Below are 13,914 nucleotides of genomic sequence, written 5' to 3'. Positions count from 1 at the left end.
TCTGTCCGTTGCTTCAATTTTGATGGTAGGTCTCTCGGGTATTCGAATTCCAAGGCTGCTGCATTTCCTTATCAAGAAATTTCCAAGCAGATCCTGACTTTCTCGTCTCCAGGAAGCTTTATTGATTAGAAACACCTCTGGGGATAGAGCATGGTTGTACTCCATCCAGAGGTTTCGGTTCCTTTTTGGGTTCAATGCTTCATGAGGCTTGCAACGTTGGGAATAAGGGCTGCTTCGTCTTGGGATCCTTCAGTCCACGCAGAGCCTCCTCCAAGCTTTCATATCGTTCCTTCTGCTTCTTTTCCGCCTCCTCTAGTTCCTCTTCCCTCTTCCTGAGATCTTCTAACTTTTGGTCCAGCTCTTCTATTCGCATTTTGTTGATATCGGGCTTCTTCGATGTCCTCCAAGTTTCGTAGACAATAAGAGCGATGGCCACCGAGAGAATGAAGGCATCGCCAATAACGTCGGCGAACAAGTCCACTGCCTTATTTTCTGGTAGCGATCTGAATTTTCGCCGCCATATATTTTGAAAGGTTAAGCCACTCTTGATGACTTCTGGCTTCTGCTTAAGTTGGTCGTCGCGCTTCTGCTGGTCTTCGGTTTTGACTGTCGGTGCCGCGGCCTTTTCCTTTGCTCTTCGCTCCGCTTCCGGGTCTCGTAATAATGCAACCGACACCCGCATGTTCAATTGATGCATGTATTGTCCATAACGGGCGGCGAACGCTCGGAATCGAGGGTGATCATGAGCTTGAGCCTTTATGTGGTTCTGTTGCGTTGTCAGCATGTCATCTCCATGAGGAAAACCAAGGTTCGTACCGCGCCATACTTGGAGACATGTCTCACAAGCAGTGATGCAAGCTTGAAGAGGGGGAGGGGAACCATGGCTGATGGTAGTTTGGGAAGTCTTGGCTCCACGATGAGTAGCTGCTTGTGCCAAGTTGGTTTAGATGTTGAATATTTGGTGGTGGTGGGGCTTTGACGATAGAGGGCCGTTGATCATTAATTGATCAATTGGCGCTTCAAAAGCATGTGAAACATCTAACGCTAAACAAGAGAGATCGTTATAGGGCCAATATAAAAAATCAGTAGGATTGGATATCAATGAGGGTGCATTATAATATTAAGTGCCTACCTTAGTAGGTAGTTCTTTAAGCTCGCTGGACTGCCGTCACTTCCGGAGCTGCGATATTCCGCACTGGCGTTGATGGAACTAGTGCTGAGTTACTAGAAAGCTCTTGAACCTTTTATTGGTTCCCAGGATGGATATCTTTACTTTCTTATACAGCGACTTCCTGACGCTAGGCCAGTTAAAAAACGGAACAGCCTATACTGGAAAGCCTGAGCTACCTCTCAGTACCTACCTTGGTAGCTACCTATCTTATCGCAATCTTGTGGACTTGGTTTACTTGTTTATTTTCTAGCATTTCGGTGCTTGTTCCAATCGCCCACTATTCATACCTAAATTGTATATATTTTCGCCTGTTTTCACTACTCCAGGCTTAGAAGCCAGCTTCTATTATCTCTTAGTAGTTACCCTGTCTCTAGGTTATAGATAGTAGCAACTTCACCTATATCGTATATTAGGCTATAATTCTAAACCTCTTGCCGGTAACTTAGGTGTGTTCTGCAATGCAGCAACTTCAGTCGTCCATCCCATTCAACATCTGCAACAACAACACTCGTTGCCCATTCTGCCTATCTCCCATGCGAAGTCATCAACTCTTCACTTCGCGTCAAAGGTTCGACCAGTAATGTTTTCATCATCCTTGCGAAATCGAAAAGAATGGGCTGCGGTGATTCACTCCCTCAAGGCGACCTCACCTATTTGGAGAGGTCTGTAAGCGATGTGATCAATCCACAAGTTACGCACACTACTCACACAAATCCTTTAGAAACTACTCTAGAAGCATGTGATATCACATTTCCCATCACTGCATCTAACACCACTACTGTTGATTTCAAGGTAATCCTCTCGTCCCTGCACGAGCTGCAGTCTCAAGAAGGAAAGGCGCGTGTCGAAAGGCTGTTCCTAATGGAAGGGGGGGAGCATGTCGCTGTGATATTGCTTTTGGATGGCGAGGATTCGATGCTCGGGTTTTCCAACGTCCAAGCTGAGTATGTGATACACCCACATGTTATTGTTGATATTCATACTGACTGCTCGCTCTCGAGATGGCTATGCTGGGACTATGCTATGCCGATAATCCCTATTAATACAATCGAGACATTGCCAGGCTGTCTAGAATCGCTCCAGCAAGATTACAGCAGAGAAAGGTCACCACATGATGCCAATACAAGCATCACCAGTCGAGATCTAGTGCGTTGGTGTGTCAATGGGAAAGCGCTATCAAGGGATCAAGTCAATATCTTGACAGAAATCACGTCTGGGTTTGGCGACCTTACCAGCCGTTCTTCTCTTCCAAGTGGCCAAGCTATCATCCGTGAATACTTGGGTAGTGAAGATGGTGGACGGCTTATATCATTTCTCACCAACGACTTTCCCAAGGCCCAAGGCTAAGTAAACCCAGCCATGAAATGCATACGATTTGCAATATGGAACAAATATGCAGGGTGACTGTTGGTTGTTGGTTGATACCTATCCCAAGGCACCGGGCAGTAACGATGAGCATGCGTACCGGGCGATTGGGATGCATCAAGGGGTATAGCATGATTATTGTCTAATGCGGAATAGAATCTTCCCAACAATCGTTCAAGTTGATCACCCACCCAAGGACTCGGGCCATGAACCCTGGAACTAACTAGTGGTGCTGTGAAGTCATCTGAGACAAAAGCGCCAGGGACAAGCCACAGCGACTACAGTTTTGATGGATTACACGGTTGACCACTCATAATTGCTCGACAGAAAGAGTCGGTGGAAAGGAACAGTCACAAGCACAAAGTCTTCGATTCGCCAACCGCTCTTAGGAATCAATGGATCAGCATCTATCCACATGGCAACGCGGAGTGATGCACATGGGGCGCTTTACTTGGTTAGTGGGCCGCTCAGCCAACCAGAGTGACTTTGCAACCGCCGGGTGAGTTCAGCGACATTGTGAATTGGGCTCGTACGCTGATGGCAGGCCTCAGGCTTGAGTAATCACGCACTATCGGATGAGCCGATACATTCGCTTGCAAGATTGGGGGCAAATCACACAAACTGTCGTATTGACTGGTACGGTGACTGAGTAAAAAACCAAGGCGCTATTATCTGAAGTGGCATGAGTTGAGTGATAAGTGTCACTAGTTCGACGTTACGGTCAGGAAGTAAATATGGCGCTATCCATATGATGTGATGGAGTTGTGTTGGAGTTGTGTTGGAGTTGTGGTGAATAACAAGTGCTTGATCCAAACATTCGGGATTTCAACTAACAAACGAAGAAAGGTTGTTTCGAGAAGCGCTTTCATCTGGGGGCGGAGTGTCTCATATATTGATAGATCGTTGGACTACGGACCAACGTGCAATCTGAAGTCAACCAACACCAGATCTGCCCCAGATCCTCATCGCTGGGAGTTTGTTGGACAGGGCATGTTACTGTGATGTATATCATCACTGGTGCAAGCATCAATGGTATAAAAAAAGAATCCATTCTGCAAGCAGCGGTTACATGAGCAGGGATCAGAAAGAAATGGTGGGCGGGAGGGAAAACCGGGGTCAGGGGTCTTCATCCTCAAGCAGCAAGTCAAAACATTGCAAGCATCAGTTGTCCCAGCAGATGCTTCATGTGCCATGTGCTGTCTCATGAGTTACAATCGGTCTCAACCAAGCATCGGGGGTTCATCCCATTTTGCAAACAAAGACAGGCTGAAAAGTCTGTTCATCGAAATGAATCTCATCAAAGGAGGAAATAACACAGCAATAAGCTCGTCGTCTCTCAGATCGAGTTATTCCCTCGTTTATCCTGGGCATGCTTTAGCTTGCTGCACCAACCCTCGACCCCTGCACCATCTCTCCCTACCCGCCCATGCTTCTTGATCGCACATGGCTGCTAAGCACGCCCATTGGCTTTTGCTCTGGCATCTAACCGCCGAGGTCAACACCAATTACCAGCCTCCGCACCACTACGACCGGTGAGGTTATCAATATTTGGCCACACCTACTATCCAAACGGCCAATCATTAAGTTTCGGGGCTGGTAGCACCCGCTTTTAGCTCCAAGTTAATGGGATGTCCGACTGTGACGAGCCGCTGCATCGCATAACTTAAACATCCTAGCTCTTTTCTCCGCCTCTACAGCGCACCGCAAGTATTCAACCAGAGCGCTTGCTTGCCCGTGAGGCGAATACCTCGAAAGATGGTCCCAAGAAACGGCGTGGCTCATGGCTCGACGGCCCATGTTGACCCTGGCTCATCTGTACATGAGTGCGTTGCATTGGCCTATAATTCCGATGCTAAGAGAGAGGCGCATTTTCGCTGTCGTCGTCGATTTTCTTGGCCTTTTCTTAAAAGTCTCAGGCTTCCCTCCATGCCACTTACAGCCTCCCCTCCCCTTCCCACTCCCTGGTCCATCTTGAAATCGTTGCAACGTCTCAGAACACTCCTGAGTATCATCGTCTCGACTACTCATACCATCTTGCAGCTAATACCCGGGACAAGACGAAGCCGTTACTTGATGAGACAGATCCGGCCTTGAAACTATCGCCACCACCGTTCCCAGAGACAACCAAACCAACACTATTATACGATGTTGTGTGCATGCTAGAAAGTCGAGAGCGTGGATCTGCCAACCAACTTCCGCGACATCATCGGCTTCACAACCATCCGTCAACATATCGTCTCACGCCAGTGTCTCAAAGCTCAAGTATCCGCTTGATCCACATTATCTTAGCCAACATCAGCCTTAACGCATCGTTATATTCATCAAGGGCCCTCTCTCTCAGTTGATATTACCTGCCCTTCGCCCTTTCATCGTTGTTGTCTGATCATTCGTTTCTTTCTGTCTGCTGGTCTGACAGTTACCTTTCGTTTAATAATTTTCTTTCATTCTTTCGTTTGTTCATTCTTTTCACCGCTGGCCGGTCTATAATACCATATCAAAATCAAGCCCGGACAGCAGTGTTGGAGCAGCATACGAACAGAAGACGAATCGACGAGAGGAAAAGACAAAGACGCAAGGAAACCGGCAATCGACAACAAAGAAAGAGCAAGGCAACTTAATTCAGTCTCGACAACCACTACTCATCCATCATGGGAAAACTCATCAAGAACCATTGGGCCCGCCTCATCGTTTTGAGTGCTGCAGCCTGTAAGTTTATTATTCTTTCAAAAGAGATGACTCAAACGTTTATTAACTCTCCTCCTTCAGACCAAGTCTTGGCTGCCATCGAGTGCTTCTTCTGGCCCAAGATCTTCTGGGACTTCCTCACACGCTCCCTGGACGGCGCAGTAAAACCTGTTCCGGCTTTGCAGATAATAAACCTGATATTTGGGCTGTCCATGCTATGTCTTGAATGGCCTCTTAATTTCGTCGCTGGTTCAGCCCTTCACCGCTCGCTTGAGTTCCGGCTGGCCATCATTCCACTTACGGCACTCAGCGCTGCCCTCATCTATCAAGGCACAAACTCCGCCATCTACTATCTCATCGGCATGGTCGTCTATTTCTGGGGTTACAGCGAAGGAGAGGTGAGTTTCGATTCCTGTCTTGACATTCTTAACACGAACTAACATACTTTGTCATAGATGATATGTGCAAAGCCTTGGACACTTCCCACTCGTGGACGCAGCGGCGGACAATCTCGTGCATAGTCGAGACTTCCCAGCATGAATGTATTATACACATACATACTACAATACACAGGCGAGGTACAGAAAGAGTTCTTGGTTGAACATCTTCTGGGCTTCGATTTTCTCAGGAACGATGCACTACATATATATACCCTTTACGGCGTTTAGCGATCTCATGATATATATACGACTACCAGTACTACACGCTGTGCGACCGATCTTGCATCGATAGTTGGACTGGGTCTTGATTTGATTTTTGGTATTACATTGGCATGACCAACGTGGTGACGTTGGTGGAGGATACTGGGATAGGAAGACATTATTCGCCGTCGATTCTGGATGAACGTCGTGTGGTCGGAAGGCGAGGCACTGGGGAGGATACTTCATTCACTGGCTCCAGAGATTTCAGCCCACCGAAAAAAATAGAACCTAATACTACCAAAATATCTTCAAAGAATTCTCACATGTATCTGGACGTTGTTTGGCTGTTTACCGAAGCCAAGCCGGAAAGACGCCAGCCGTGATGTTTAAAACTCAATGAAACAGCCAGGGCCTTCTTAAGCGAATCGAGACTGGATCTGTTTACAGGTGTTGCCAAGATGCCTTGTTGGGTGCAATTTCCGAAACACCCCTTGTCGGATCTATTGATATAGTTATAGGCAGGCTGCTATATAGTGTTATGGTTTTGATAAGTGTACGACAGGTAGCTTATGACTACAAACAGGCATGGATCATGTTCACCTGCAAAAAGTGCAACCTTTGCTGCTGGTGTATAATACAGAGAGATAAATAAATGTAAAATGGAAAACATTATTTCAATAAACCCATTAGCTAATGAATAATATTATGAAATGCACATGCTGACTATGAGATGCATTCGCGATTGAACTTCATGAAATGGTATCACCAATGGTAAAACAGGCTGGATGATATTTGGCCCATGAAAAGCAAAAGAACGTACGGTTGTGTACCACATGAAGACACTACTAACGTGACAAGCTTCTTTGTGACAATATCTGTTCCAATTGGTGTCCACTTGTGTGGCAGAGGAAAAGCATATACATCATCACTGCAACATCTTATCACCTCACGTCGAGAACATAAATAAACGAATAGGACATCATTAGTGATGGTCAAATATGAAAGGCTTGTTGAAATTTATGAGGCGCTATCATCAAATATGCCCGTCTCTCAGAGCATCAGATCGTTGAGATGCTAGTGATCCCGATCACCTATTACTATGATCGTGGACCAAGCTACCTGCCCAACAACAATCTCTTACCATTTCGGATGAGATCAATGTTGTTGTTCAAGACAACCGCCCTGTTTGTCGTACTCGACTTCGCGCTAAACCTGATAAAAACCCTAACGCCCGCTGCATGGTACATCGTCTGGCACCTTGCTTCTTTTAGTGGGAGGCCATAGGACCCTTGCTGTCGTTCTTGCTGCCCTGGCGCTCGGGGAACTATAGACCATGTTAGTATTGGATTGATTGTGGTGTATAAGAGCAATGCCTTACCTCAGTGTTCTGAGTCTCGCCCTTCTCAAGGATCTGCTTAATGACATCGTCATCGACAGAGGTGCCGAACTCGTTCTCAAGAGCGGCCTTGGAAGCTGCGTCGAGTGTTCCCTGGGCTCCTTGTCTGATGAGGTGTTAGCTTCGATATCACATCATGCGATTGGGATGTGCCCTTTCAGGAAGCGACTTACCCATGTGTGCAGAAGATCTTGAAAGAGGAGATGAAGTGAGCCAGGGGGACGCTCTTGTCGGTCTTCCACTTCTGGTAGGTCTCGACATCGTCGATGAAGATGACAAAGTCATCGCTGCCCTTGAAGTGGACCTTGGTCTGCTGAGTCTCGCCGCGAGCCATTGTGAATGATTGTGTGGAGGGAGGTTGTTGTGTTGGTGGTATGATCGACGTGAAAGAGTCGTTGGTGCTTTTGATGATTGATTATCGAGAGGTGATGTTACTTTGAATGATGAGAATGAAGAGGGGAAAAGAAGTGAGGGGGACAGGCACGTTCGGAGGTTTAAAAGGTAGCTCAACGAGGGGAGCAGTGACGAATGTAGCTTGATGAGAAGAGCTACCTACGTCATAGCCGTGCTCTACAAGGCGGGCAAGTGGGTAGGTGCGTGCTTGCACCGCGGGGCTCAATGCCAGCCATTGCTATTAATCTGACCAACCAGAAGAGAAAATTCAGCCTCCAAATGCTTTGCCAGGTTGCAAGTTGCTCGTCTTATTCCTTCACGTTCCTGCATGTTTTACATCCACCACGTACGTCACCGTATTTCGAGTAGATGAGACCTAATGTTAGGTACTTGCTACTACCAATGTCAATGCCAATGCCAATGCCAATGGAAGCTCTTGATCTACCGGTCGCGTGCCCCGCGTTAGCCCCAACTAAGCAACTCCTCGTGTAAGTATTACCTAGCTGTTGTGGAACCCAGACGATGTTATGTTCTTCTCCCGCCTTCCACGCCAGGTACAAATCACTTGATTCTGTGTAATATCCCATTGCCTTGGCACAGGTACATCCATCCATACACGGCCTTCACCGTGGCCTCATTTCTCTGGCGTACCAAGACAATCCAAGTTACTTGGTGCCTGATGCCCAGTTTGTAAATCCGCAGTACGAGATGCCTGAACATCATGATTTCCGCATTCAGCAGCAATGCGTGATTGTGTCTCAATATCAGCAAACTTTACACAGAGTGCATATCCTTGGCATGAAACTCGAATTATTGTACAAACAACCTACAAACATCAACTTCCAGCGTTGGTCTCATTTGCAATGTGAGGTCAGCCTGAATAGTTGAATTTAGCTATGATATTTTACACAACCCCATCTTCATCGTCCCTATCTTATAATATATGCAGCTACCCTGAGGATGTATCCAACACCAACACCACTACTGACCGGCTATACAACGACAGCTCAATGGAAGAACCTACGAATGCCGGTGTGCTTTTTCCCACCATATGGCCTTTGTGTTTCCATCCATGAAGTATCCTTGATCTGGACTCCCCTATTCATCCAAAAGGCAGAACTGTCTTTCCTGAGAGGACTGTTTTCTTTTGCCTGTGTGCGTGGTGATTTTGTTGGGAGCTTGTTAACCATGTGCTCCCTTCTAGCTGTCGCTCCTCCTGATCCACTCTGGAGCTGCTTCTTTGATATGATTCCTATCAAGTCAAGAGGTTCAAGTTCGGATATTTGTGTAAGCTCGAGTCTAGGAGATTGAGTATCGGGAATCTGACACTCCTCCCCGAGTTCTTGGGTCTCCGGGGAAAGAGAGCTTCTTGTCGTATAAGAATGTGAGCTTCCTTCACGCAAATTCTTATCGAACACATCAACACCACTATCACTTTCGATGCTGTTGTGATGAGCTTGTTCTTCGCTTGATAGGTCTTCGACAATTTTGCGTTTCACACTTCCTGATCGCCTGGCCATGCTTGATACGCTCAATTTCCTCATTACTGTCGATGCCGACCGTCTGATCGCCTGCTCATTCCGCGCGACGTTCGTCATGCTAGGAAGTGGAAGGACGCCGTGGCTCCAGACGTCTGCGACAAGTATCTCGAGCCGAGCCCTTTCACTTCGAGATGGCACCAGGACTGGAGTTCTCGATTTCTTCGTCGTCAACAACGATTGCGAACGATCCAGTCCAGCCCCTGCACAGGCAGGATTACTAGACCTCGCAGCACACGTGTTTTTGAGTATGAAGTGAAGGGCAGACGACTCAAACTCTCTAGCTGAGATACGATGAGTCGACAAGCTTCGTGCAATAGTCCCTGTATCTATTAGTAACGGTGATAATGCCGATGAAGAAGAACAAATATACCTGGCCGCCCAAAGACAGCACCCAAACTCATAATATCAATTGAAAGAAATAGATTGAGACCCGGAGCTCTTGTACTTGCATCTGAACTAGTTGGTTGGGACAGTCGACTTCGCCATTCGCGTTCCTCCTTGGATGTGCAAGCCGTCATGACAACTTCATATAGCTGGTGATCAATTTTAAAGACCAATTTCCACGAGAAAGGCGCCAAATGGCATTGTAGGCCTGTAGAAAACCCATGTTAGTGCTGGAACTTAGACAAAGAGGGCATGGCATACCTCGCCCATTATCGACCTCTTCAATAGTTGTACTATGTATATCGATGCAGGCTACTACGGTGTAGATCGGATCATACCTCCCACCACAGGCAAGACAGAGAACGTCTTTGTAGAGCAAGCAGATCATATATTGGCCATCGACACCTGTTGATGTCTGCCAACAGACATGCAGGACCCCACACAACTGTATGTGTCCAAACGAGCGCACTTGATTTTTCGAGTTCGCGTCTAGTCTCTAATCGAGTGTTAACTGCATGGGACGATAGAGCATCAGTAAAACCCACCCTGTTGGGAAAGACAATACGATCTTGTAGTAACCAAGTCTTTTCAAGAGTATCCTTCATTAGATTGTCTTCGGTCGAATGATTGATCGCGGATGTAGCTTCACGAAGCCTCATCAACGCAGTTTCAACTTCCATATGAGAATTCGGGCAATCGATGACGGGAGTACATTTCAACAACTCCGCAAATAAAAGGGGGTATCTGCAAACCCTTTGAATGGGCTGACGGAAGGATGTTAGTCGTTGAAGCAGGACTGCCCGGGGGACGTACCTTGACAAGAAGGTCCCCTATAGTAAGTGACTTCCTATCATTAGACGATGGGGCGGCCCCAATAGTGAATGCAAACGCTTCAAGACCCTTTTGATGAGCTTCCCACTCAGGAAGACTATCAAGAGCTGAGGTGACGTCCTTGATCATTGTCTCATACTTTGCGCCATATTCCCTATACACAAAGAATTGATGCATCTTGCACCGAATTAGCCCGATTTTGTTAATTCTTGAGAAAGATAGCTTACTCTCTTGCTAAAAACTTTAGCTACTTCTGCTGCTACCTGAGGCTCAGAAAATATACCAGGCTCCCTTTCGAGCCTCTGAAGGCTGACCTGGTCCTCAGGAAGTACGTCCAAACTGCCCCACCAACGATGTCCTGTTTTGGGGCTGGTCACCTTGAAAGAAGCAGTGAGATGATCGGCTTGACTGTACTCGGAGTCAGGAACTATTCTGTGCAATTCGCCTAATATCTCTTCGTGTAGCTGAAGGATGCGGTCCAGGTTATGGTTGATGGATGACCGTAGTCGTTCAGGCAAAGTAGGAAGAGCAGCAAGCATGTTGATATAAGTCTAAGCCTCGTCAGTAATTGTAGCAGTACGGAAATGAGAGCTGACATACATGGATAAGGAAGCGAACATCACCGATGTAGCCTTCCTCCGTACTTATGAGCTCTTCTAGGATTTGTCGGCGCCGTATTGAGCGGTGCATCTCGGCGACGTCTACATTCCCCTTTTCCAATGGAATACTGTCCTCAGAGAATCGTGGGGCAGACAAAGAAGCTCGGCTACTTTGCTCAGCCCGGGAACGGCAACGCGAGCGACCATGATGTCGGCGTGAGCGCGAGACAGCACTGCCACTAGCGAGGCTAATACTGGCGCTTTGAACTGCAGCAATCAAACCAAGCGAGGATCCAGAAGATGAAAGCCGACGGCTTAGTTTGTGGTTGAGTGATTGTTGATAAGATTGATTGGACTCGAGGTATTGCCATCCCGCATCAGCAGGCCATATTGCCCCTTCGTGGTCTCTATGACTGACTCGCCGGTGCAGAGATCTCATCCATTTGTGAAAAGGTCGTCGAGGATGTTTATTGCCGGAACATGGAGTTTTATACGAAAGTTCTTTGGAGAGACCGATGTGTGTTTGTGAACCAGAAGATGCGACCTCTGGATTGGCTACCCTCCTAGGAGCTGTGTACTCGGTACCGGCCCTGTCTGAGGCAGCGAGAGCGTTTACGCCATCGAGAGGCAAGTATTCCAGACTTGGAGACGACTTGATGTCGTATAAACTGGGAGAACCGGCATGAGCATCGGGACGTGATAGATATGGAAAACCTGCGGTCCAACTGAAATGCCGTGCACTATGAATATTGTGAGAAACATCAGGCCAGGTCGGAGGATTCACAAGAGCCATGACGGAAAGAGAGTCACTAGGTAAAGTCCAAGAAAGTAACAAAGTGCTGATTCCAAGAAAGCCAGACAACACTCGAAAGATCCGGCTTCAGATGTATTGCTGACACATGGCCGTGATGATGAATGATAGAGAAGGGTCGATAAAATGTGTTGGAATTCTAGACAGAGATCAAAGAAGGAGTAGCTCGATGGCGACGGGAGCTTGTCAGGAAGTCACGATACTGAGGCAGCTGCTTCCCTCATAGATGACTGACTACCTGCCACTTGCCTATTACCTTAGTCGATAAGAACAAATAGTCGGGAACCCTTCTTCCTAAATAGCGCGTCAAACCGTGGAGAAAGGAGCTGCCCGGCTGCAAGAATTATTTTGACCGAGCATGTCGCCCGAAAGCGACGAATGCTTAAACTCTACAGTGAGGCTGTCTCACACGGACATGTCGACTCGGACGGAAGCCAGTACCTGCTATCCACGAACCCAGGCCGAGTCACTGTATTCGGTACAGCCGGTGACGATCAGCTCAAGTATCACAGCTGAGATGTAGTGATGCAGAGAGGCGCCTGCAGGATCTCATTGGCTTGAGAAGAGGCTGGAAGTACTGAGACGGAGATATTGATGCCCATCACTGATAGAGTGATGCAGTGACACTGAGGTCATGACTTGTTTTATCTATGAAAGACCTTGGCCATGCCAAGTCTGATTGGAATCGTCGAATCCATAACATGAACACAGAAGCATTGGACCCTTCAGCTGCTACCGTCTTGATATTGGCTTCGTGGCTTGCATGGGATTTTGCAGCCTTGGAAACCCAACGACGGCTAAGTAATATGGAATTGTCGTCCATGCCGGAAGCGTGATACGGGGGCAGGCGGGTTGCACAAAAACCGGTACTGGTTTAGCAGTTAATAAAATATTAGATCACTCTTGGTGTATATATGGCTTAAGGGTGAACTAACAATTTCGTTTGGATTGCTTCAAGTCCTTACTTTTTTGCTACCCGCCCGGGGGGTCGCATGACTGCCCGACTGAGGCGACGAGAAGCTTCCCGGTCTAGAGAGCTGTGCATATAAAAAGGCTGGGAGGCTGGATTTGAAACGCGGAGCACGATCTGTGTGACCATGGTGTTTGTGGCTGATGATTGGACAGTGATCATGTATGCTGAAGTGACAATAAGGTTGAGGATCAGGACTTTTGTCGTGGAGCTGATCAAGTGATGAAGAATTTATGGCTTTGAACCCGGATGGGTTGTTTGCGCAGTCATGACTTCAAACTTCATCTTCCGAGAAGAACAAAAGACGCCATCAAGTATCGTCGGAACTGTAGGTCGATGGAAATGGCTTAGAGCTTCTAAAAACCTGCGAAGATCGAATACAAAGACTCACAAGTTTCATAGAAACTACTCTTGGTACTGGCTTTGATGAATCATTATCAGGTTCGTGAGCATGATGCTCATGATAAATGACTATGCGCGCAGCTGTGCAGTACTGCCTACCCACCTGTTCATGCTGACTATTGGTGAACCCTTTGATCCGAATTAAATTTAGGTTTAGATCTATGCAAGAGCCTTGTAATGTAGAGATCTAACCTGAGAACAGATCCCATCGTGTCTGCTTTCATCCGAGTCGGGTTCGAGGCCATCATGACTATAGCCAAGCCAGATTCCGAGTCAGTCGGCCATGCCGGGCCGAAATCACGAATTTTAGGGAAAGAAGCTTACGAATCCTCAGAATAGTTATGTTGTAGTTATTCTCCACAGTCTCTCAGTTACCCATTGTCATTTTCAACTTCGATTGGAGAGAACGGCATGCCGGCAATCGTCAACTTGGCATATATGCTCGGCGGGTCAAAAGCCAGGTTGTCTCTCTTGTGTTGATGTAATTTGCCAAACTACTTGTAACTGGTCTGGCAAGCCTGGCTGGGCATCGTGGCGGTGCAGATACCGGCTAAGCCCAAAATAGAAAGGTCAAGCCGGGGTCGAGTGTGGACGAGCAGTCTTGAATCGAGTTTCAGGGGACTTCGTACCTGGCCGAACTCTGTTTCCAGGGGGTTACAGTCCTCCATGTCGCCTGTCTGCCCGGATTGTGGGGATGCGCTAATACTGTGACGCTAGAAGACAGG

At 47.3% G+C, this 13,914-nt stretch overlaps 5 protein-coding genes across 5 annotated transcripts; 2 read left to right on the top strand and 3 right to left on the bottom strand.

Moving 5' to 3' along the window:
- Positions 1–199: 199 nt before the first annotated feature.
- On the bottom strand, positions 200–1,104 carry FGSG_01270 (uncharacterized protein; the record flags this gene model as incomplete). Its single annotated transcript, XM_011318748.1, has 2 exons — positions 817–1,104; positions 200–766 (listed from the first exon to the last, which is right to left on the bottom strand). Exons 1-2 carry the CDS (start codon positions 880–882, stop codon positions 200–202), a joined length of 633 nt encoding a protein of 210 aa, XP_011317050.1. The 5' UTR covers positions 883–1,104.
- A 679-nt stretch (positions 1,105–1,783) lies between these two features.
- Positions 1,784–2,518, top strand: FGSG_01269 (uncharacterized protein; the record flags this gene model as incomplete). Its single annotated transcript, XM_011318747.1, has 3 exons — positions 1,784–1,837; positions 1,964–2,115; positions 2,173–2,518. The coding sequence occupies 3 exons, from the start codon at positions 1,784–1,786 to the stop codon at positions 2,516–2,518; spliced, it is 552 nt and encodes a 183-aa protein (XP_011317049.1).
- A 2,666-nt stretch (positions 2,519–5,184) lies between these two features.
- Positions 5,185–5,742, top strand: FGSG_01268 (uncharacterized protein; the record flags this gene model as incomplete). Its single annotated transcript, XM_011318746.1, has 3 exons — positions 5,185–5,242; positions 5,303–5,619; positions 5,677–5,742. 3 exons carry the CDS (start codon positions 5,185–5,187, stop codon positions 5,740–5,742), a joined length of 441 nt encoding a protein of 146 aa, XP_011317048.1.
- Positions 5,743–6,730: 988 nt separating this feature from the next.
- Positions 6,731–7,909, bottom strand: FGSG_01267 (uncharacterized protein). The gene is made up of 3 exons (XM_011318745.1): positions 7,432–7,909; positions 7,241–7,364; positions 6,731–7,186 (listed from the first exon to the last, which is right to left on the bottom strand). Exons 1-3 carry the CDS (start codon positions 7,590–7,592, stop codon positions 7,130–7,132), a joined length of 342 nt encoding a protein of 113 aa, XP_011317047.1. The 5' UTR covers positions 7,593–7,909; the 3' UTR covers positions 6,731–7,129.
- A 749-nt stretch (positions 7,910–8,658) lies between these two features.
- On the bottom strand, positions 8,659–11,799 carry FGSG_01266 (uncharacterized protein; the record flags this gene model as incomplete). The annotated part of the gene is made up of 7 exons (XM_011318744.1): positions 8,659–9,512; positions 9,563–9,784; positions 9,838–9,853; positions 9,915–10,340; positions 10,390–10,584; positions 10,635–10,958; positions 11,008–11,799. The coding sequence occupies 7 exons, from the start codon at positions 11,797–11,799 to the stop codon at positions 8,659–8,661; spliced, it is 2,829 nt and encodes a 942-aa protein (XP_011317046.1).
- Positions 11,800–13,914: the final 2,115 nt, after the last annotated feature.

Source organism: Fusarium graminearum, chromosome 1 (genome assembly GCF_000240135.3).
Source record: "Fusarium graminearum PH-1 chromosome 1, whole genome shotgun sequence".
Classification (NCBI taxonomy): domain Eukaryota; kingdom Fungi; phylum Ascomycota; class Sordariomycetes; order Hypocreales; family Nectriaceae; genus Fusarium; species Fusarium graminearum.
The sequence above is the reverse complement of the archived record's forward strand: the minus strand, read 5'-3'. Positions and strand labels throughout refer to the sequence as shown.